Genomic DNA, 23,511 nt, shown 5'->3' with positions numbered 1-23,511 from the left:
AGAAACAAACTTGTGTATACAATAAACGTAAAGGTATATGTATGTGTTTTGGTATGATTACAGTATATTGGAGAAATGTGGAAAATAATTCATGGCAGGCTGTAACCCTGAGGGCAGCTGACAGGAAATTAAACAAACATCACAGTATTTTATGAAGCAAGGTGTACTTAGAATGACATTCTTGAAGTTAGCTTATTTTTTGTGTTTTAGCTATTGTCTATATAATTAAGAGGTGTGACACAGTTGTGGATCTCTGCTTAGGGAAAATAAAGTTACGAAGGAAGGAGGATTGGACAAACATTTCAATATCTTTTCCTCCTGTGTCCACAGGTCAAATAGTGGAAGGGTCTGTTCCTTGCTGTCAAATTACAGCAGAGGAAATATTTGGGGTGATTATTGGCCATGGAGCCCTTTATGAAGCAGCGTGTTCTGGGGGTGTAACCTCCGTGATGATGGTGATGATGATGATGATTGCTATTTTGTTTTTGATGATGCTTACATAGTTGACCAGGCCTACTTCCAGTGATGGCGCTTGGGTTGGAGGCTCAGGAGGCCATATGCTTGACAATTCTGAGATGTCATCAGCTTCTTTGCACCATGGTTGAGAAAATCATCCCAAGTTCTAGGAGCTGACCAAGTTCATCATAGACCCAGGAGCATGTTGCAAAGCTCAGTCAGGAGAACAGTCCAACCTATTCTGCTTTTCAACTACTGACTCCCTTGCTGGTCTAGATGAGCTGGCTGTCATGACCCTCATGAGCTTTTTGGCTACACTGGCATCAGCAACTGAGGATTCCCTATCCTGACACGCAAGATTGCAGTCTGAAGTCACCTCAGTTGAGAATTCTTAGTTGACTCCCCAAATTGATGGTTATATATTTTGTTGATAGTCATTTTATAAATTCATGAACATGGAAGAGTGTTTCAATTTCTTTTAGTGATTTTTTTTTTTATTTCTTGTATCTTGTGTAATTTGCGTCATGCAGAACCCTCATCTCTTTTTGTTAAATTAGTTTACAATTATTGTAAATCTGATTGACTGCTATTGTGAGTGATGCTGATAGTACAGTTTCTTTCTAGCATAGAAAGAATGATCACAAGCCTCAATTACAGGTTTGGGGAAGCAGAGGAAAGATGTAAAAGACTTTGAGTGTGACCTTGGAATTATCTCAGTTCAACAAGAATGAAACTACAAAACTGAAATCAGTGTTCAAACTATATGGGACATTATCATATGAGCAAACATGTATCTTAGGAGGTTTTTTTTTTAAATTATTGAAAGAAAATTAATTAGAAGGTCTTTTCAGTGAAAAAAATAAAAACAACTTTCCTAGTTGTAGATAGCAAGACCCACACATGCATAAGACATGCATAGAACTCCTCATAGGCATGATCAGAAAATATCTTCTCATTGACACATATGGTTGACTTCCAACATTAAAAAGATTGTCAAGTGTGCAGGAGAGAAGCAACAGATTCCATTTTGAATGTGTTAAGTCAAAGTTGAAATTTATTTCTTGTCAGAAACCCAACAATCTAGGAGAGAATGGAAAGGCATAGACAAGTTCCAAAGAGAAAGAAATTGTGAACCCTGAACAATATATACAGGAAAGCCCTCATTTATTCATAAAAGTAAAATAAAGATCTTTTCAAATAAGCAGAAAGTGAATGAATTTGCCCACACCTTTCCAGTTTTGAGCATGCTGCTTCAGGATGTAATACATAGAGAAATACAGATGGATAATTACTATAATGAAAGAATGTGCAAGTAGAAAATTCTTGTAGCAAATGAATAAAGGATATGAAAAACAACAATGAGAATGTGGAAACATAGTAGCATCAAACAGCTGTTTTATGTGTCAGCCTAACTCTCAGATCAAATTACAAGATTGTATTCATTAAGGAAAAATCATTATCTATGAGAAACACAACTCATCGACAATCAGAGACTGAATGTGTAAGGACGGAGTAGACATTCCATGGAAATGAAAAAAAAAAAATAATAAGCAGGTGCGACCATTCTACTATCACAAAAAATTGGATTTTAACACAAACATTTTCAAAAGAGACCTAAGAATGTCATTACATAATGATCAAGAAATCTATTTCACATTATGTTCTAATGATTGTGAATGTATATGCACTCAACAACAGAGCACTGGGCTATTTAAAAACAGTTGTTAATGGAGCTAACAGAACATACAAAGTTTAGTAACATAATAATGAGTGATTTCAACATCCATTTATCATTAATGGATGGATCATCTGTATAGAAAACCAATAAGCCAACACAGAGATAGCCTTCAGTATGCATCAAATGGACCTAATTGATACCTAAGAACATTTTATCTCACAGATACAGATTGCATACTTTATCAGGGTACTGTTGAACACAAGACATGGTAGGCCATGTAACAGTCAAGAAATTGTTAACAACTTTAAAAAATTATATCATATGATGTATCTTTCCAGATCATCCTGGAACCAACCTGGAAATGAACAACTTAGTACTTTAGAAAGCATTTGTAAGTGTGCCAATACGTAGCGACAGAATAACAGAATATCGATGAGTAATAGAAGAAATGAAAAAGGCACATAACAATATCCTTGAAAATGAATGAGGATGACAGAACATACAACTTTTTGACAAAGCAAAACTTGGTGTTAAGAAATACATTAATATCAATTAATGCCTTTATCAACAAATCAAAATGAGTATCATCTGAATGATCCATTTTTATATCCAAAGGGTCTATAAAAACAGAAACAGACCAAAACCGAACTTATTAGAAAGAGTACTTAAAATTAAAGGATAAATAAATAACCTGTGCAAATCAAGTTCAAATGTGTACATTAGATCATTAATGTTACAACCTGGGTTTTGAAAAGTAAACAACATTGATACACAAATGGCCGAAAAATAGGGAAAAAACACAAATCCATAAGTAAGATGAAAAAAAGACAATGTAACAATGAACACCACAGACATGCAAATAATTATCCAGCCTTATCATAAGCAACTATATGCCACCAAATTGGAACATCAAGTAGAAATGGAGTTAGGAAATAAAGCTGTGATCACATTTGCTCATTGGACAGAGACAGAGAAAAGTCAAATAGATCAAGAAGAGATAGCTGTTGAATCAGTATTAAGGATGCTTCCAAAATGAAAATCCCAACACAAGCAAAGCAATAAAGGAAAGACACATAGAGAGTCACTCTATACAATGGCCTTCCCAACTGTTCCTGAAACTTCCAGAAATGTCCAGGACTTTCCAGAATCTCCCATGGCATTTCTTAACATTTCAAAACATTCCAGGGCTTTCCAGAACATTTCAGTATCTTCCAGAGTATCTCAGAACTGTTCTTTATATTACAGAACATTATGAAGTTTATCAGAACCTTCCAGAACCTACTTCAGTTGTCATTAACTTCCCCAAACTTTCCCATTCTGCAAAGATCAGAGGTTCTCGGCTTTGGGTAAGAATGATGCCATTCTGTTTGCTTTTGGGATTTCACACAGGTAGCCCTGGAGGAACAGCTTCCAGAATGTTCTCAGGGTGGTTTGTCCCCATCAGTCAGAGCCAGTCTTCTGCCACTTTTGTCTTTAAAATATCTTGAAATAAACACGACTATCCATCACCTGTCAGTCAACATCCCCATTTGTCACAGGCTCTAGTCTCCTCAGGGTGGTCATGGTTCCCAAACCACTGCTTGTCAGACACAGAGAGATGACTAGAACCAGTTTGGTGGGTTTCTAGGTCCTGCTCAGATCCATCCCTTGATAATCAGGAAAACTGGGTGAACTTTTTTTTTTTTGATTTGCAGTTCTGGCACCCAAAACAAGCACACTAAAAGGTGTGTGAAAGGGCAAACTCCACTCACATAGATGTTGACCAAATTGATCTGCCAATATTTGTAATTTAACATTAATGATATATATAGATGAAGATATGTACCTCTTTTATCTATATTTTGATATCTATATGTACATATAGACATGTAGATATTGATACATAGATATAACATGGAAACATGGAAAATCCAGTTAACAAATATATTTTAACTTGAACATGATTTAATTTTATATCATCATAATCCAGTGTATCAAAAATTTGATCAAATTTAACATTTAAATATATATATCAATAAATATCAACATAATTCTAATATCTTTAGAATGGTTGATATATTTATTAGATAAATACATTTAAATATATACTAAAATATATGGAACATGTAAAATACAGAGTATATTCATTTACACCAATCTATAGAATGCAATATATGCAAAATAGGATTTTAACAGACATATAATTCAATTTTATATGCTGGTAAAATTTAATGTTTTAATATACATGATTAATTAATAACAATAATCCAAGACTTAAATATATATCAATTAAATCCAATCTAAAATTAGACAGTATTCAGCATATGAGTATAAAAATAAGTACAGACAGAATTTTGGAGAATCAAGATGGCAGAATAAAGTAAGAACACGTTTAAATGGACAGAAAAACATTTCATCAGGATGAAGCTGAGAGGACATATTTCAGGAAATAGGAGAGGACAGAACAACAGCAGAGAGGTACCTGGAGACTGACAGACAGAGGAAAGCAGTGAGCACAGCAGTGTGGTGTTGCAGTGACTGACACTCCAGCGGCATTCAGCTAACGGCAATCTGAACTCCATCAGCAGCCAGAACTCCACCAGCAACCAGGTGGGAAGGGACTTCCACTGGGAACTTGGGAGGTGAACCCAGACAAAGAACTGTTCATCCTGCTGGTCAATTTGATTTGACCAGGAGCCAAGACACAGCTGCAGATCTCAGATGGGCAGTGCGAGAACAGGGTGGATTTCATAGCCCAGTCAGGCCACTAGAGCTGAATTGGGTGCCATTTTGCATAAGGAGGAAGGGGCAAGGGAAAGGTTGAGCATACGCTGAGCTGGGAGTGAGCTCATTTCTGACTCAGTGAACTGCAACAAGGTGGCATTCTACAGGTTCCACCCGGAGCAGGTCTGGGTAGCCATTGGATCTTACAGCCAGTAGATCAAGAACTGTAGTGGTGGTATGTCAGGCACCATTTTGCGCACCGTAGCAATAACTTTGGGACTGTAGGGAGCAACAGTGAACTGCACATGGACTGAACTCATGAGACCCCCGCTAAGTTCTGGGGATTGCACTGGTCACACAGGAAGATAATGCCAATTGTGGCATTGTACGGGTCAAAATAGCTTAGTGTGGCACCCACGGTCCAACAGGTTCTGAAAAGATCAGCACCAACAACAACCTAATTATATGGGACATCTAGTGTCTCTCTAATCCTAGGACCTGCTCTAACCAGAAGTGGGAGAAAGGTTGCTGAGACAACAATGCAGCTTCAGCACGATATCACAGGAGGTGGAGAGTGGTGAGCCAAGAGCTGGGGCTGTGGAGACCACAGTGGAAATCTAACATAAGAACCCAGACCTGGAACTTGCTGGAGGGAGTGGCACAAGTGACTGCAAGCAAAATGTTGTGTACCAACTACAATAAGTAAAATTGCATTGTAGACCTGTGCATGGCACAGCTTAGAAACCTGCCCCAAGAAGAAGATTCTGCTAACCAGAAGTATGATGACCAAGAGCAAAAGAGACAAAGGCACAATGAATATTACTGAAAACTCCCCTGCAAAGGAGCAAACTCAGAGTTAACTGAGGAAGACATTGAGAAAATGGGTGACACAGAATCCCTAAGACTCATTTTACAGCTTCTCATCAATAATGAGAAGCTCCTGCAAGAATTCAAAGAATTTAAGGAAGCAATAAAGCAAATCAAAGCTGATATATCAGAAATTAAAGACACAGTAGAGAAAAATTAAAAGTACAGTGGGGAGTCTCCAAAATAGAATGAAGCAAGCAGAAGAGAGAATCTCAGAATTGGAAAATGTTTCCTGTCATCAGGGGGAAACAAACAAAAAGCTGGAAGCAGAACTGGATCAGGCCAAAAAAGTATTCAAGAATTGAAAGACACAATTAAGAAGCCAAATATTAGAGTTATGGAAGTAATGGTGCAGAAAGAGAAGCTGAGTTTGCAAATGTATTTAATGAAATTATCAAGGAAAATTTCATTAATCTGGAGAAATGTCGGGGTCCATTGGCCGGCAAGTCAAACCCAGACACTCGTTGTCTTTGTGGAACCTTTATTGTAGAGATGGCACAGAAAAACCGGTGCACAGCGGCTGCACAGCGGCCCCCGTGAGGCGCCGCCATGCAGCCACATTGCAAGGCGCGCAGCAGCTACATCTTGGCGAGGCTCGCTCTCTCCCTCTCTCTCTCTCTTCGAGGCACGCTCTCTCTCCCCCCTCCCCGGTTCTCTGGCTCCCTTATATATTGGGTAACCCGGCCAATCAACGTAAAGGTCACCTGTGCACGCAGCGGGCAGGCCAATCATCACACAGATCACGCGCTGTCCACGCGCCATCCACGCACCCCTGAGCCAATCACAGAAGAGTTCCTGAGACTTGTTTTTTCTACCACAGCAGGAAGCAGCAGTTCGGTGCCCATCTGTCTAGGGTGTGAGCTGCAGGCTCTCTATAGCTCCCCACAGAGAAAGAATTGGGAAACAATTTCCAGGAGGGGCACAGAACTCCCAAGAGGCTTGATCAAAAGTGATCTTCACCAAGACACATGATTATCAAGCTCTCTTCAATTGAACATAAGGAAAAGTTCCTCAAATGTGCACGTGAAAAAAAAATGAATTGACATAGAAAGGAATGCCAATTAGGCTCACAGGAGATCTCTCACAGGAAACTCTACAGGCAAGAAGAGAATGGAATGACATATTCTAGATTCTAAAATAAAAAATTGTCGGCCTAGGATAACATATCCAGCAAAGCTTTCTTTTGTCTTTGAAAATGAAATAAAATTCTTCCAGAGTAAAGAAAAGTTAAAAGAATTTGCCACTTTCAAACCTGCCCTACAAATGATACTTCAAGATGTTCTCCTGACAGAGGAATAGAACCCACCAAAACCAAAAGCAAACGGGAAGAACATCCCAGTAATATGACCTCAGAAGACTAAACCAATGACAGGAAAAAGTATCACCCGTATATATTAAACTCTGAATGTAAATGGCTTAAGCTCAATCAAACATCATAGATTAGTAGACTGGATTAAAAAACAAAAACAATCTGTTTATTGTCTGTAGGAGACACATTTCATCAAAGATCAACGGAAACTTTATCACATGGGTTTTGTTGTTTTGTGTTGGTTTCATCTTTTCAAAACTCTTTCTTCTGATTAAATCATTCAATGACTCATAAATCATACAGTGGCATCATTTTCTTCAAGAAGGTTCTTGATATTCATTTCTTCAGCTACACATTAGTTATTTAATACCATGTTGTTTAACTTCCTGGTGTTGTTAATTTCTTTTTTCTCCCCCTGATGTTGATTTTGTTTTGTGGCTCTTCATTTAAGGGGATGTATAGTAGCTGTGTAATGGAGACTGTCATATCTAGTAACATGTCATTTAACTTCATGGCATTGTAAATTCCTATTTTTTCTTTCTATTGTTGATTTTGCATCATGACTTTTCATTTAAGGGGATATACAGTAGCTGTGAAATGGAAACTAACATCCAGATGTGAGGATGTAGTGTGGCATGCATTTCTGCTTCCAGACAAAGTTGGACTTACAATGAAACTGTTTACTATCTCTTGACAAGAGGATTCAGGATTCTCTGCCATTGTCCATGCCCACAATGATGGACATATGACTGAGTACAAAAAACTATATGTTAATAATGATATAGAGAATCTAGGTGGGGGGGAGGGAATTGGGATGAGGAAAAGGGAATATGGAACTGTATCATAAAATGATATTAGTAAAATGTAAAAAAAAATAAATACAGAGAGAATTTTGAAAAATTATCTATGTGATATCACACAAAATATATTGGAATCTAGATGCAAAATTTAGTATATTTTTGATAAAAATCAATTTCCAAATTCTTATGAGATATCAATAAACTATTAATATAATTAAATATCTCTAAAAAGGGGTAATTTCAATGATCAACATCTACATAGATCTTAAATGTACACAAGCTTTAATACAAGAAAAAATTTGTTAAAGTTAAATTTATAAACATGTATTATTCACTTCATTTTTCTTTTTTGTTCTATTTTGATAATATATTTGATTAAGAAAAAGAGGATCAAGAAATACTGAAAAATGGATAAGAGCATTGTTTCCAATCTATTTTTTTCCTATATCTGGGGAAAGGGGAGAGATAAGGGGAGAAGCCAAAATTAACATTACACCCATCCAAGGATTCCAAACATTGGGAATGATTCGAGGGCACTGTTCAAGTGGTTTTGATAGACACACAGTTCTGAATTGCTGCATATTGTACAACCCAAAATAAGGGGAAATCTCTCCACGATTCACTGATCGACACATTCGAAATTAGAATTGCCGTTTACCAAGATTTCACCGACAACACAGCCTGGGTACTTACTCGATGCATTCTGCAATCTATTCTATATTATGGTAACAGCAATACTCTGCAGGTTACGATGCACTGTCATATCCTTCATGTAGCCTTACACCTTTGTCAGCCACGGCAGAATATAAAGGTCATTGTCGCTCACTCGGCTGTGCATGAAGCCAACTCGTCCAAACAGTCACGCAGCAAGCAGATGGGGCAGCCATCACCCCAGAAGAGCCAGTGTCTGCAATTGTTTCTGGACCTGTCCACAGCAGAGCCTTGGTCTGATGTGGTCACAGCACTGGTCATGAGGAAGTCAGTGTGGAGCCAGTGAGGGGAAGGCTGGGTACCCAGGGCGCAAATCAAGGTCCCAGAAAGCAGCAAATCTTTCAGAATGTTCCAGGAGAGAAAGACTCTTTCCCAATGTCCTGGAAAACAGAGAATCTTTCAGAATGTTCTGAACTACAGAGACTGTGGAAGCATGTCTGGGAAGAGAAAGACTTTCTCAGAATGTTCTTTCAGAATGTTACGCATTGTTATGGAAGTTTGGGAATATCTGAGAATGGTCTGCAAGGTCGAAAGAGGGCCATGGGGGAATCCATGATGGTCGTGACCCTGAGAATACCTGGGGTCACACCCCTGCACACACGTTTTTCTCCATGGTGCCCGCTGTGACCCTATGACCGGGACCTTTCCCCTTCTCTCAGGGTGATGCCCATAAGCCAAAGGTCAAATATTTGCACACAGGGGAGGGCAGTGCTGGTCCATCCTCAGGCTTGCTTGGCAATGGCCAACCAGGATGTTTGCAGAACATTAACCCAGCCCTACACGATTGGCAAGCCTTGTGGTCCAACCAGGATATTTGCAGAGGCTCAGCCACAGCCCACGTGATGAATGGGCGCCGGTATAAAAGGGGGCGGCTGCTTCATCAGTCTGAGTCTCAACAACTGGTGATGATGAAGATGATGACGACCAAGGCTGTGCTGCTCTTCCTCGCCCTCGTGCTGGCCGCAGTTCGGGCAGACGTGAACTCGGCAGAGGTGATCCCTGGCCCCGGGGCTGCTGGAGTGACCTTGCTTTCCCATGTGTGATGGACAGGTCTACAGTGGTCTTCGTGGACGTTGCGTGGATTGGCAGGCAGGGTGCAGGGCTGGCGGGCAGGAGGACAAAGGGACAAGTGCATTGGCTTCCCCCGCAGGTGACCGGCTCCTGGGCTACCCAGGCTGTGGCCTCAGATAACCCGTCCAAGACGGGTGATGGCGGGCCTCTGCGACCCTTCTTCCGGACGATTGACTGCGCTGGGGCCGGCTGCCAGACCATCACCCTGAGCTTCTACACCAAGTGGGCATGCTCCCGGGGCACGCTGGGAGATTGTGGGGGCGGGGGCGGGGGTAGAGAAATATCACCTGAAAGGCAGAGTGGTGAGAAGATCTGCCAGGGTCGCCAGGGAAATGTTAGTGATTGAGGTGTTGGAGGTTGATTTCCCTTGGTTGCCTTCGCGATTTCTATGGTTGATGTGCTGGAGGGAGCCACCCAGCACAGTCCCGTGGAGATCTGGGGGACTGACACCTCATGCCACACCCCAAACCCCTGCAGGGAGGCTGGCCGCTGCGTCCTGCACACAGTCGTGGGCGAGAAGGGTTCAGATGGCAACTACCAGAGCGAGTGTGAGTGACTCGGTACCCCAGGCTCAGGTCGGGTTCTGGAGTTAGGGTGGGCAGCCCCCCTGTAACCCTGTCCCCCAACTGCCGGGATTGGTCACTGTGTGCGTCCCTCACAGACTCTGGGCAGAACTACTACCACTTCCTGGTGCAGAAGCCTGGCTTCATTGTCTTCTACAACCACAACGTGGACGCCAATGGACAGGACACCCACATGACCGTGGCCCTGGGTGAGTCTGGCTACCGCCTTACCTGTGTATTCATAAACCCCACTCACATATGCAAATCTATAATCTGCGTACTCAGGTCCCTCACTTGAGTATTCAGGGCCTCAATTCACAGCTTCATTAGCACGCCCATGGTTTTTTTTGGTATACCACAAAGCCTTGATTTGACGATTCTTTCTGCTCCTTTGAACATCCATCCCACTCACCCGTGTTTTCATGACCCTCACGTGCATAGTCACAGTCTTGTTTCGATAACCATGCACTCATCTCCATATCCATGATACTTGGTTGGCATATTCACGACAGAGCATCATTGGTGAGGTTTCACCCTCTATGGCTGAGACGGGTCAGGGTTGGCGGGACCTGCAGTGACCAGTGGGTCCCCAGTAGTCTGTCATGGCTGAGGTCTGACTTACATGCTCTACCTGCACCCATTGCAGCCCAGGGTGGCCAGCTAAGTGACACACAGAGTGCGTCATATGCAGATGTCACCGACGCCAACAGCATCTCCCGAGGGAGCATCCAGCAAGTGGCATCACATGGTGAGCTGCCTTGACAAAGCCCTCCCGCACAGGGCAGGGGCTGTCAGGGGCGGGGCTGATGTGGCACACATGTCTTCCCTGCAGACACTTGCCCACAGTGACCACCTGGACAAATCCCGGTGAGTTGACACTCATGTGGGGCTGGGGCAGGTCAGTCCAGATCGGTGTGGGTGGAGCTGCTCAAAGGGGCCTTGGAGACATGTGAGCTGAGCAGCAGGTGCTGGTTGAAGGACCAACAAGTTCCTTCTGGAACGTTCCCGAAGGCAATGCCTTCCACAAGTGACAAAAACCTTTCCTAGAAAGTTCCAGAAACACATTGTAGACTGTTCCAGAAGCTGTTTCTGCCTTGAATGACAGCCAGTACCAGCATTTTCTCCTCAGTTGAGGCTCCTGCCGCCAAAGGCTTCTGGATCCATGGGCACAAAGCTCCCGCTGAACTTCTGGGAACTGCTGTCATCACATTTTTAATTTTTTCTTCTGACTCTTAGATGTTCCCACAGACGGCGGCAACCACAATACAGTGGCCACTGTGTGTTCCGCTCCTGTACCCAGTGCTCCCCATGCCCAATGTGATGGAATAAACCTGCTCCCCATGCAAATGTGTGTTCCCACATTCTTATTTGCTGGTGAAGCTAGGGAGCTGGGAAAGACGTTCTCTTCCTCATCCTTGCTTTCACCAAGATGCAGGAGGAATTGAAAGGAAGATGGGAAGCAGTTAGCTCATCCACTTTATCCCATTTCTTGTGGCTTCCCATCCTAATTGGTGGTCCAAATGGGCATAAATCCTTTTCAACCATGTAAGCATTAAGACTAAAATAAATTTATAATGAAAAATTAAACTGTACTTGTCAAAGTTATAATATGCAGATTGGTAAGATAAGATCAAAACATCTTGAGGGGTGGGGAGGAAGGTATTGCTTTAGACTGAGTTTGTAACTGAGATTTGAGGGCAAGCAAGTCACTCCTGAGTTGTCAAAATGATACAGTACAAAACTAAGAATAACACACATTCAACATGTATGGAATTCAACATTTTATCAAGGTTAAAACCCCAACATAGATAATCTATTGCTGAGCACACAGAAGAACTGGGTTGTTTAAATCACTAATGTACTGCAAAGTAACTGAAAACCTTGATGTAATTGTAACCGACAATATATTTCTCAACCAGGATTTAGGAAAAGCATGTATGATGAATGTAGTTGGCCACGTTTTCTAAAATAAACAATTTGAAAATAGGCATCTGTAACATGCTGGGCAACACAATGATCTTAGAAAAGTTGCCATAAGGGCCAGGCGGTGTGGACTAGAGGCTAAAGTCCTCGCCTTGAATGCACCCTGGGATCCCATATGAACGCCGGTTCTAATCCTGGCAGCTCCACTTCCCATCCAGCTCCCTGCTTGTGGCCTGGGAAAGCAGTTGAGGACGACCCAAAGCCTTGGGATTCTGCACCCGCGTGGGAGACCCAGAAGAAGTTCCTGGCTCCTGGCTTCGGATTGGCATAGCATTGGCCGTTGCACTCACTTGGGGAGTAAATCATTGGACGGAAGATCTTCCTCTCTGTCTCTTCTCCTCTCTGTATATCTGACTTTGTAATAAAAATAAATAAATATTTTAAAACAAAGAAAATTGGCCACAAAAAGAATTTTGCTAATCAAAGTTCCAGTGACCAAGGGCAAAAAGAAGACACATAAGCACAAGGCATAAGGTTACTGACACGTTCTCTGCAGAGAAGCAAATTCCTATGTCAACCTCAGAGTTAACTGAGGAAGACATGAAAGAACTGCCAGATAAAGATTAAAAAAAAAGTTATAAATCTTCTTTAAAACAACATGACACACATACAGGAGTTTGAGGAATATGTTACCCAGAAAGTAGCAACATGGAAACAAAACCACACCGAATTGTTAAGAATGAAGTTCAGGACACAGGAAAGTAAAGAGTCAGTGGAGAGACTCAATAAGGGAATGAGCGAGGCAGAAGAAAGAATCTCACAATTGGAGGATGTTTCTTGCCATAATTTGGATATAATACAAGTGCTGGAAGAACTGAGCTAAGCCAATTAAAGCATTGAAAAATTAAGGAATACTGTGAAAATATTGAATGTAAGATTTTGAGGAGTGCTAAAAAGCACAAAAAGAGAAGCTGGGTTAAAGAGGTGTTCAGTGTTATGATGAATGGAAAATTGTCTGATACAGATAAAGTAGTGGGAAATAAACTAGAAGAGGGCCAAAGAACTTCCATTAGATTTGACCAAAAGCAGTCCTTGCTCTGACACGTGATACTCAGGTTCTCATTGGCCAAACATAAAGCAACGATTCTTGAACATGCATGTGAAAAATCAGATCCCTTGTAAGAGGAGTCCAATCAGACTCACAGCTGACCTCTCAAGGAAAACTCTGGGCCAGAAGCAAATGGAGTGACATATTCCAGATTCTAATAGGAAAAAGTTGTCAGCCCAAAAAAATTTATCCAGCAAATCTTTCCTTTGCTTTCAAAAATGAAAGAAAATTCATCCACAGCAAACAAAATCTCAAAGTCTGCACATCAACTATCTTGTATGTAAAACCTGCTCTACAAAAGTAACTAAAGATATCCTCCTGACAGAGAAAAAGAATGGTACCTCCAAAATTCAATGGAATATGTGAACAATGGCCCAGTAACTGATTAGAGAAGACTAAACAAAAGAACAATGCAATGCAACAATGAATTCTGAATGTAAATGGATTAAACTCATCACCCAAATTTCATACATAGTGGACTGTATCAGAAAGCAAAAGGCATCTATGTGTTGCCCATAGGAAACAAATCTCACCAACAAAAATTTATGGAAACTGATGGTGAAAGGATGTGAAAGAATATTCTGGGCTAATGGAAAGGGAAAAGGAGCTGGTGCCACCATTCTTATTTCAGATAACATAGAATTTTACATGAAAAGCACTAAAACAGTTGAAGTAGGACACCACATCACGATCCAAGGAATCAATCATAAAGAAGAAATCACCATAATAAATGTGTATGCACCAAATGCCAGAACACCTAGCTATGTGACAAAAATATGAATGGATTTAAAGTGAAAAATTGACTTTGATACAATAATAGTGGGATATGTTAACACCCCATTAACTTCAGTTGAAAGGTCTATGAGACAGAATATCAGTAACGCAACAACAGAACTTACGCAGACAATAGAATAAATGAACTTAATATTTACAGAACTGATCATCGTGCAAACACTTCATATAAAATCAGTATGCATTATACATTGTATATTTATAAACTAATATCTATGCCTTATATATTTATATACATGTATATCTATTCTATTTAGCTATGTATTCATATATGTATTTATACTTATATTAAATTATATTTTAATCATAGATGCACAGTTTAATAATAATTAATTTATTAATGTGCAGTATATCCTATATATTATAGTATATTAAATATCTTATTAATATTCTTAATATAATATTATCAATATAGATATGTATATGCTAAATATAAGATAATAGTTTATGCAGTATATGTGATATGCATTATTATATATTCATTTAGGAATATAAAATATAACAAATGTAATAATATTGACATAATTGATTATATTAATGCATTTATGTATAGATAAACTATATATTTTAGATTTATATTCCCTAATATTATATTTATTTAAAATTCATATAAATATAATATAGATTATATAAACATATTTATAGAAATCAGTATGATGCATTGATTAATATATGTTAATTGTTAGATTTATATCTTCATGGTAAATATGAATAAAGTGAATAAAATTTAAATATATATATAATTGATACAAAAATATGTGGTAATTTAATGAAATATAATTAAGAAGATAAACATAACATATTTTGTATGAGTTTATAAATGTATAATATTGATAAAGTTATGTATAAATATAAACTATATATATTCATATAACATATAAGGATATGCAAGTATATATATATTATTTTTCTTTATTGTATATATAATATAATTATGAATATATAAAATTATATCTATATTAAATATTTAAAACATGCATGTTATATATGTATAATCAGTATGATTGATCAAGTTATAGGCCACCCTAAGTAGGCTAGCTTTGGCAAAGTTAAAATATCAAAATCACACAAGCTTCTCAGATTATCATGATGTAAAACTGGAAACCAGCAAGTCAAAATGCTCAACAAGATTTGCAAATACATGGAGATTATAGAGTATTTTGTTAAATGAACAGTGTGTTATGGAAGAAATCAGAGAGGAAACAAAAAATTGCTTGAAACAAATCAAGGCATCAATACACCATATCAAAACTTATGGGACACAATCAAGGCCTCTAGGTGGTGGTTTTGCAAGTGAGGGCATTCATACCTATGGCAATTTCTTCAGAAACCAGTTGAAATATCTGGCTTTCTTGCACAAGCAGATGAATACCAACCCCTCCTGCTACCAGACTCCCAGCTACATCTTCTGGTTGATGGTGAGGCATGCTAGCCCACAAGACTAAGAGGGGCCAGGCTACTCTTGAGCACTCCACATGTTCGATGGCATCCTACCACACTATGCCAAGGCAGATGATGATTCCTGCAGCCCTCAAGCTGTGCACCTGAAACCCATGAGGGATTTTGCCTATCTGAGACACCTCTCTCATAAAGTTGGCTGGAAGTACTAGACTGTGAGAGCCACACTAAAGCAGAAGAGAAAGGAGAAGGCTAAGATGAATTATTGCAAGAAGAATCAGCTCATGAGGCTATGGAAACAGGTCGAAAAGAACGTGGAGCAGAAAAATCAGCAAATTCACAGAAGTCCTTAAGACCCACCACCTCCTGGCTTGAAACCAATAACGACTTTGCTGCTTATGCTTGGCCTAACCTGACCTTCCTTCACCAGACCTGGGGCCAGAGTTTCTCAGTTGCTGCTCCTGCTGGGCTTTCTGTATGTGGCTGGCCAGGGGCCAACTCAGGCTCATCCTATGAAAGGTTCACTGAAAGGGGTGAGCTTGAGCATGCATTGCAGGGGCATCACATTTTGACTTGGTGCCTGGGGCCCAGCTTCCCATCTCATCCCTTACTCCACAGCTGGAATAATTTGAGTGACAGCCCGAGGCTCTATGAGCCTGGTACTACACAAGGGGATTTATTGGAAGGTGGACAGATGGTGGGTCACAGGTGTTGCCTCACGACTTCCTGTGTTTTGTGAACAGAAACAAAAGAAATTATATCTAAAAAAGAGAAGGTAATTTAATCAATACTATGCCAAGAACTTAAAAAACACCAAATATAAAGAGTATCCATAGATGAAGGAGCTAGGAAGACAACAACAAAGCAAACTCAAGGTTATCTTGAAAAAGAAATAACCACAAAACATAAGGAAATAAATTAAATAGAGACAAAAAAAACACTTCCTAAGAGCAATGAATCAAAGCACTGAATCTTTGTGCAAATTAACAAAATAGATAGCCACTAGCCAAATTAATCAAAAAAGAAAGAAAAGGGAAGGAAAGGGAAGGGAAAGGAAGGGAAGGGAAAGGAAGGGAAGGGAAAGGAAGGGAAGGGAAGGGAAGGGAAGAGAAGGGAAGAGAAGGGAAGGGAGGGGAAGGGAAGGAAAGGAAGAGAAAGGAAGGGATTTGGATGGAGGGGCCCAACCCATAGACTAGTGGCTAAATCCTCACTTTGTATCTACCACCAGGATCCCCATAAGGGCACTCTTTTCATTAAGTTCCTTGGCTGTGGCCTGTTAAAGCAGTAGAGGGTGGCCCAAAGCCTTAGGACCTTGCACCTGTGAGGGGGAAAGCCAGAAGAAGCTCCTGGGTTTGAATTGGCTTAGCACTGCCATTGTGCCCCTTTGAGGAGTGAACTAAGTAGATGGAAGATCTTTCTCTCTGTATATCTGTCTTTCCAACAAAAAGTAATAAATCTTTTTTAAAGGAGAGACAATACATGAATCAATAAGATCAGAGATGAAAAAGGAAATATAACAACAGATTAGTTGAACATATATAGAACAATCAGGAACTATTACAAGCAAATATGTGCAAAGAAATCAAGAGATCTAGAAGAAATGGATAGATTTTGGGTATCTTCTACCTCAGCCAATGAGTCCACCTGATGTTCTAATAGAGACTCCAAAGACTCCAAATATTCCCAATCCAGGTCCACTTATTTACTTAATGTCTTAAAATTCTGAACCTCTGTTTTTAAGGCAGCATTCCCTATGGCCATCAACCCTGCCATTCTCAAAAACAAACAAACAAAAGCACTGGAATCACCACTGGAATAGCTCTTTTGGTCCTGACAGTGGCAGATGGCAGAAGGAGCTGTTCAGAGAGATGTCTCTGGTATTTCCATATACACTTTGCAATCAATTTTTCTATGTCTGAAAAGAAAGTCATAGGTGTTTCAACTGGGATGGCACTGAATGTACAGTTTGTTCTTGACTCTACAGACAATTCTTTTCATATGAAGATGATCCCATTTTCATTAAATCAGTTTATAGTTCAAACAGAAAGAAACTTGTGCATAAAATAAACATAAAGGTGTATGTGTATGTTTTGGCATGATTACAGTATATTGGAGAAATGCAGAAAAATAATTCATGGCAGGCTGTAACCCTGAGGGCAGCTGACAGGAAATTAAACAAACATCACAGTATTTTATGAAGCAAGGTGTACTTAGAATGACATTCTTGAAGTTAGCTTATTTTTTGTGCTTTACCTATTGTCTATATAATTAAGAGGTGTGACACAGTTGTGATTCTCTAATTTGGGAGGGTCTAGGTATGGAAGAAGGAGGATGTTACAAATATTTTATTATATTTTTCCTCCTGTGTCCACTGATCAAGTAGTGGAAGGGTCTGTTCCTTGCAGTCAAACTACATCAGAGGAGGTAGTAGGGGTGATTATTGGCCATGGAGCCCTTGATGTAGAGAAAATTGTTCTGGAGGTGTAACCTCAGTGTTCATTTTGTTTCATTTTTGATGATGCTTACATAGTTGAATAGGCTGGCTCCTTGTGGCTGGGTTTGTGTTGGAGACTCTAGTGGCCATGTGCTTGATAATTCTGAGACATCATCAGCTTTAATGTCTTTAAACAAAGTTGCAATTTCTTTCTTGTCAAAAACACCACAGTCTAGGAGAGAATGGAAAGACATAGACAGGTTCCGAAAAGAAAGAAATTGTGAACCCTAAACAGTATGTACAAGAAAGCCCTCATTTATTCATAAAGGTGAAATACAGATCTTTTGAAACAGGCAGAAAATGAAATAAATTGCCCACATCTTTTCAGTTTTGTGCATGGTGCTTCAGGATGTAATACACAGAGAAATATAGACAGATAATTACTACAATGAAAGAATGTGAAGATGGAAAAATCTTGTACCAAATAATAAAGGATATTAAAAAATGAAAATACTGGAAAATGGTAGGAGCAAGAAGCTACTTTTCAATGGTGACTCAATATCAATGGCCTAACTCTCAAGTCCAATTATAAGATTTATTCATTAAGAAAAAATAATTATCTATGAGAAACAACAACCATCGTAATGAAAACAAAAAAAGCAGGTGTAGCCAATTTACTATCATAAAAATTGGAGTTTAACACCAAATGTATTAAGCAACCTAAGACTGTCATTACATAATGACTTAGAGATGTATTCCACAGGAAGTTGCAATGAATATGAATGTATATGCACTAAACAACAGAGCACTTGACTATGTAAAACAATTGTTAATGGATCTAAGGGGATATACAACTTTAATAACATAATAATGAGTGATTTCAACACCCAGCTATAATTAATAGACTGATCTCTGTACGTATCTCTGTATTATCTGTACGTATAATCATTAAGCAAACATAGAGATGCCCTACACTATGCATCAAAGGGAACTAACTGATATGATGATGCAATCCCACAGATGGCAGGTTGCATGCTTTATCAGTATACTGTAGAATGTACAATATGCCAGGCCATTAAACCATCAAGCAATTGTTAACAACCCAAAAATATTAAATCGTAAGTTGTATCTTTCTTGACAACTTAGTATTTTAGAATGCATTTGTAATTGTACATGGTGACAGAATACAGAATATCAATAGGTAATAAAAGAAATGAAAAGGCAAAAAAGTGTTCTTGGAAATGAATGAGGATGACAGTACATAATAAATCTTTTTGGACAACCAAAAATTGGTGCTAAGAAAGACATTCATATCAATTAATTTCTGTATCAACAAGTCAAAATGATTATCAATGAAATGATCTGCCAGTACATCTAAAGGATCTGTAAACACAGAAACAGACCAAATCCAAACTTACTAGAAAGAAAGAAATACTTAAAATTAGAGGAGAAATAAATAACATGCGCAAATCAAGCTCAAATATGAAAAATAAAATCATTAATTTTATGAGCTGGACTTTCAAAAATAAACAACATTGATACACACATGGTCTTTAAAAAAGGGAAAAGAACCAAACCCTTAAGAGATGAAAAAGACAATGTAACAATGAACACCAGGGGTTACCATAAACAACTACATACCAACAAATTGGAAAATCAAGTAGAAGTGGAAAGATTTTGGAAATACATCTGTACCCACATTTAGTCATTTGAGAGAGATACACAAAAGTTGAAAAGACCAACAAGAGATAGTTATTGAATCAGTATTAAGGATGCTTCCAAAATGAAAACCCCAACACAAGCAAGGCAATAAAGGAAAGACACACAGACAGCATGATACTCCAAGGAAAAAGTTTACCATGCATTTTCCACTAAGATTTCCACACATCAATGATATTCAGTCTGGGCCTGCAAATTCTAACCAGAGCCATTAGGCAAGAAAAGCAATCAAGGGGTATATATTGGAAAAGACAAAGTCAAGCTATCCCTGTTTGAACATGACATACTTTTCTATGTAGGGGAACAAAAGATTTTACTTGAGAGAGTCATATGAAAAAACACACAAAAGAAATTGATAGCAGAGTGATGTAAAATAAACACACAAGATCAGTAGCAATTATAAAAACAAACAATTCCAACATTGAGTAGGAATTCCTGTGATCAGTCTCTTCCACAATAGCTCTGGAAAATATTTAATTGCTTTGGAATAAATCGAACTAAGATGTGAGGCAGCTCTGATGAAAATCACGAAATTGTCAAAAAGAAATAGTATAAGACGTGAAAGCACGTCTTATTAGCAGATAAAATATTTATGGATTAGCAGATAAAATATCACCAAAATGTCCACATGAACTAAAAAACTTGCATATTCAAGCTTATTTTACTACCAGTACCTATTACATTCTTCTCAGATTTAGAAAATAAACATGATGCTAAAATGCATATAAAAATGCAAGATATTCTGAATATCTGCAGCCATCTTCAACAACAAAACAAGCCTAAAAGTATCATGATAGTGAACTTCAAGACATACTGCAGAGCAGTTGTAATCCAAACAGCCTGATACTGTCATAATCCAGACCAGTAAGTCTGTAGAACAGAAAATAAAAAACGGAAGAGAAGCTACACATTTATAAACAAATAATCCTTGAAAGCAAACCAGAATCTATCCAGAAGAAAGGACCACCTACAAATGTTGCTGGAAAAAAAAAATGCATCATGAGTGTTTGCAAAGTGTGAAACAAGATGCTCACCTTATGCCTTGCATAAAAATCAATTCTGGGACTGGCGCAATAGCCTAGCAGCTAAAGCCCTTGCCTTGAATGCTCCAGGATCCCATATGCCTGCCAGTTCTAATCCTGGCAGCCCTGCTTCCTGTCTAACTCTCCCTGCTTGTGGCCTGAGAAAGCAGTCTAAGATGGCCAAAAACCTTGGGACCCTGCCCCCACGTGGGAGACCCGGAAGAGGCACCTGGCTTCTAATTGATTCAACTTCAGCTGTAGTGGCCACTTGGGAATTGAACCATTGGACAGAAGATCTTCCTCTCTGTCTCTTCTTCTCTCTGTTTATCTGGCTTTCTAATAAAATCTAATAAATCTTTTAATTTTTTTTCCTTTTAGATGCATTATTGTATTCTCTGCATATAAGTACTGTGCTTAAATTTCACCCAAAGGAAAAAAAAATCATAATAAATGTTAGTATGAAATAGTAATTGTGATATTAAAAACTTTTTAATCTGATATCATAATTAACTGTGGTATTATATACCAATAATTATGTCATAATCAAGTTTACAACATGAAATAATTACTGTGTCATATACTTAATTTTGATGTCAAAAACAAAGCAATATATCATGATGAATTGTAAAATCACAATTATAAAAATAAGTGAATTTAGATTTGTGATAGTTTTTGATGTTGTAAAACCATTACCTTTGTCATAAATATTTTCTTCATAGCTATTTGAAAAATAATAAGCTTTTTTGCTGATATTTTAAACCTACCAGTATAATGTTATAATCAATTGTGAAGTTATTAAATTGATTGCATCACCATAAAGTTATCATGGTGACATCAGGTTCAATTTTGACATCGTGAATTGCTATCATGTGATCCTAAAAAATGTTGTGATGTCATCATGGGTTTGTGGTTAGCTGCAATTACACATGATATAATCAATTTATTGTATTGTCCTAAACCTAACATTTTTCATAATTGTGGTCATTAACTCTCATATTTTAACTGATCCTAAAATAACTATTGTAATTTCAGATTCCATTTTGAATTCATAAGAATTACTGTGACATATTAAGCCTACCTTTTTGCTGCTGTAATAAATTATGACATAAATAAAAATTGTGATGCCATATTTATTCATGATATTATAAATCCTGTATTGTGATAAAGAACTTTATAATATTATAAGCCTACCACTGTGATTTCATAAATAATTGCAAATTCATAGACACTGTGAAGGAATAAAAGTAGCTTTTTGACATTATAACCAATATTGAAGCTATAAAAGTTTCATAATTTTATATACCTACAAAAGTAATAACAATCATTTTGAAATTATGAATCATATACTAAAGCCATAAGCAACCATTTTTATCTCACAACCAAATGTGTAGTCATAAAACTATTCTGACCTTACATTTCCATCTTGGCATCATTTTCTTTTATTAAGATTTATTTATTTTTATTGGAAACACTGGTTTACAAAGAGAAGCGAAGACAGAGGGAAAGATCTTCCACTCACTGTTTCACTTCCCAAGTGGCCACAATGACCAAGGCTAAGTTGATCAGGAGCCAGTGGCCAGAAGCTTCTTACAGGTCTCCCACAGGGGTGCAGGGTCATGAAGATTTGGGCCATTCTGTCTGCTTTCTCAGGACACAAGCAGGAAGCTGGACGGGAAATGGAGCAGCCAGGACATGAACCAGCACACACATAGGATCCCAGCAAGGGGAAGGCGAGAATTCAACCAATATTCCATCACATCAGGTATTCTTATTTTCTTTTTTTTTTCAATTATTGCTATGGAAGTGATTGTAACATCATAAACAAAATGCTGCTTTTTTCATAATGAATTTATGTATCATAAACCATATTATGGAATATCATGATTGGATTTCACATCACTGTCAATTGGTATGTCATAAACCAACATTGTGATATCATAATCAATTGCTATGTGATGTTATAATGAATTGTAATGGCATGAAAAAGCATTTATGATGATATAAACCAACTACTTTAATCTCAAATTCAACTTACCATCATGAACACACATAAACCATTTTGGTGTCATAAATTTCTCGTCTGATGTCATAAACAGCTGTGTTATTACAAACCATTGCTCTTCTAAAATATTGTTGTTATAACCACATTGTAGTATTGAAATGCTATAAAAATATTTTGATGTCATAATTATTGCTACCCATAATCCACCACTGAGACACCAGAAATCTACCATTGTGCTTTCCTAATGAATTTTGCTGTTGTAAATTTCCAGGTGTTGTGGTAATTTGGGGAGTGAGTCACCAAATGGAAGAGCTCTCTTTCTCTCTCTCTCATTTATTTCTTAAAAATTAATAATTTCTCAAAATTACAATCTTTTTGTTGTGATGTCATAATCTGCATTATCATAAAAACATTGTAACAATCAACTGGCAAGTTTAAACCATGATTCTCCTGTCAAAAAACTAACATGATTTTATATGCAATTTTGATGGTTATAGCAACTATTGAATTATCATATTCAAGTTAGATGTCATAAATCACCAATGTATAAGAAACCTTGAGCCTGGCAGTGTGGCCTTGAACGCACCCTGGGATCCCATATGGGCGCCGGTTCTAATCCCGGCAGCTCCACTTCCCATCCAGATCCCTGCTTGTGGCCAGGAAAAGCAGTTGAGGACGGCTCAAAGCTTTGGGACCCTGCACCCTTGTGGGAGACTTGGAAGAAGTTCCTGGCTCCTGGCTTCGGATCGGCGCAGCATTGGCTGTTGCGCTCACTTAGGAAGTGAATCATCGGACGGAAGATCTTCCTCTCTGTCTCTCCTCTCTGTATATCTGACTTTGTCATAAAAATAAGTAAATCTTTAAGAAACCTTTATGATAGCACAATGAATTTCCATGTGATAAAGCAGTATTCTTAGGTAAACCAATTGTGACAAGATAAAACAAACATTGTGGC

General features: G+C 38.4%; 1 protein-coding gene and 1 pseudogene across 1 annotated transcript; both read left to right on the top strand.

Moving 5' to 3' along the window:
- The first annotated feature begins 9,366 nt into the window (after window positions 1-9,366).
- LOC121145790 (female-specific lacrimal gland protein-like) lies at window positions 9,367-12,708 on the top strand. The gene is made up of 6 exons (XM_040964904.1): window positions 9,367-9,516; window positions 9,675-9,817; window positions 10,073-10,143; window positions 10,257-10,367; window positions 10,805-10,906; window positions 12,638-12,708. The coding sequence occupies exons 1-6, from the start codon at window positions 9,367-9,369 to the stop codon at window positions 12,706-12,708; spliced, it is 648 nt and encodes a 215-aa protein (XP_040820838.1).
- Window positions 12,709-15,282: 2,574 nt separating this feature from the next.
- Window positions 15,283-15,754, top strand: LOC121145789 (annotated as a pseudogene).
- Window positions 15,755-23,511: the final 7,757 nt, after the last annotated feature.

Source organism: Ochotona curzoniae, unplaced genomic scaffold (genome assembly GCF_017591425.1).
Source record: "Ochotona curzoniae isolate NIBS_2020 unplaced genomic scaffold, NIBS_Ocur_1.0 scaffold_3835, whole genome shotgun sequence".
Classification (NCBI taxonomy): Eukaryota; Metazoa; Chordata; class Mammalia; order Lagomorpha; family Ochotonidae; genus Ochotona; species Ochotona curzoniae.
The sequence above is the reverse complement of the archived record's forward strand: the minus strand, read 5'-3'. Positions and strand labels throughout refer to the sequence as shown.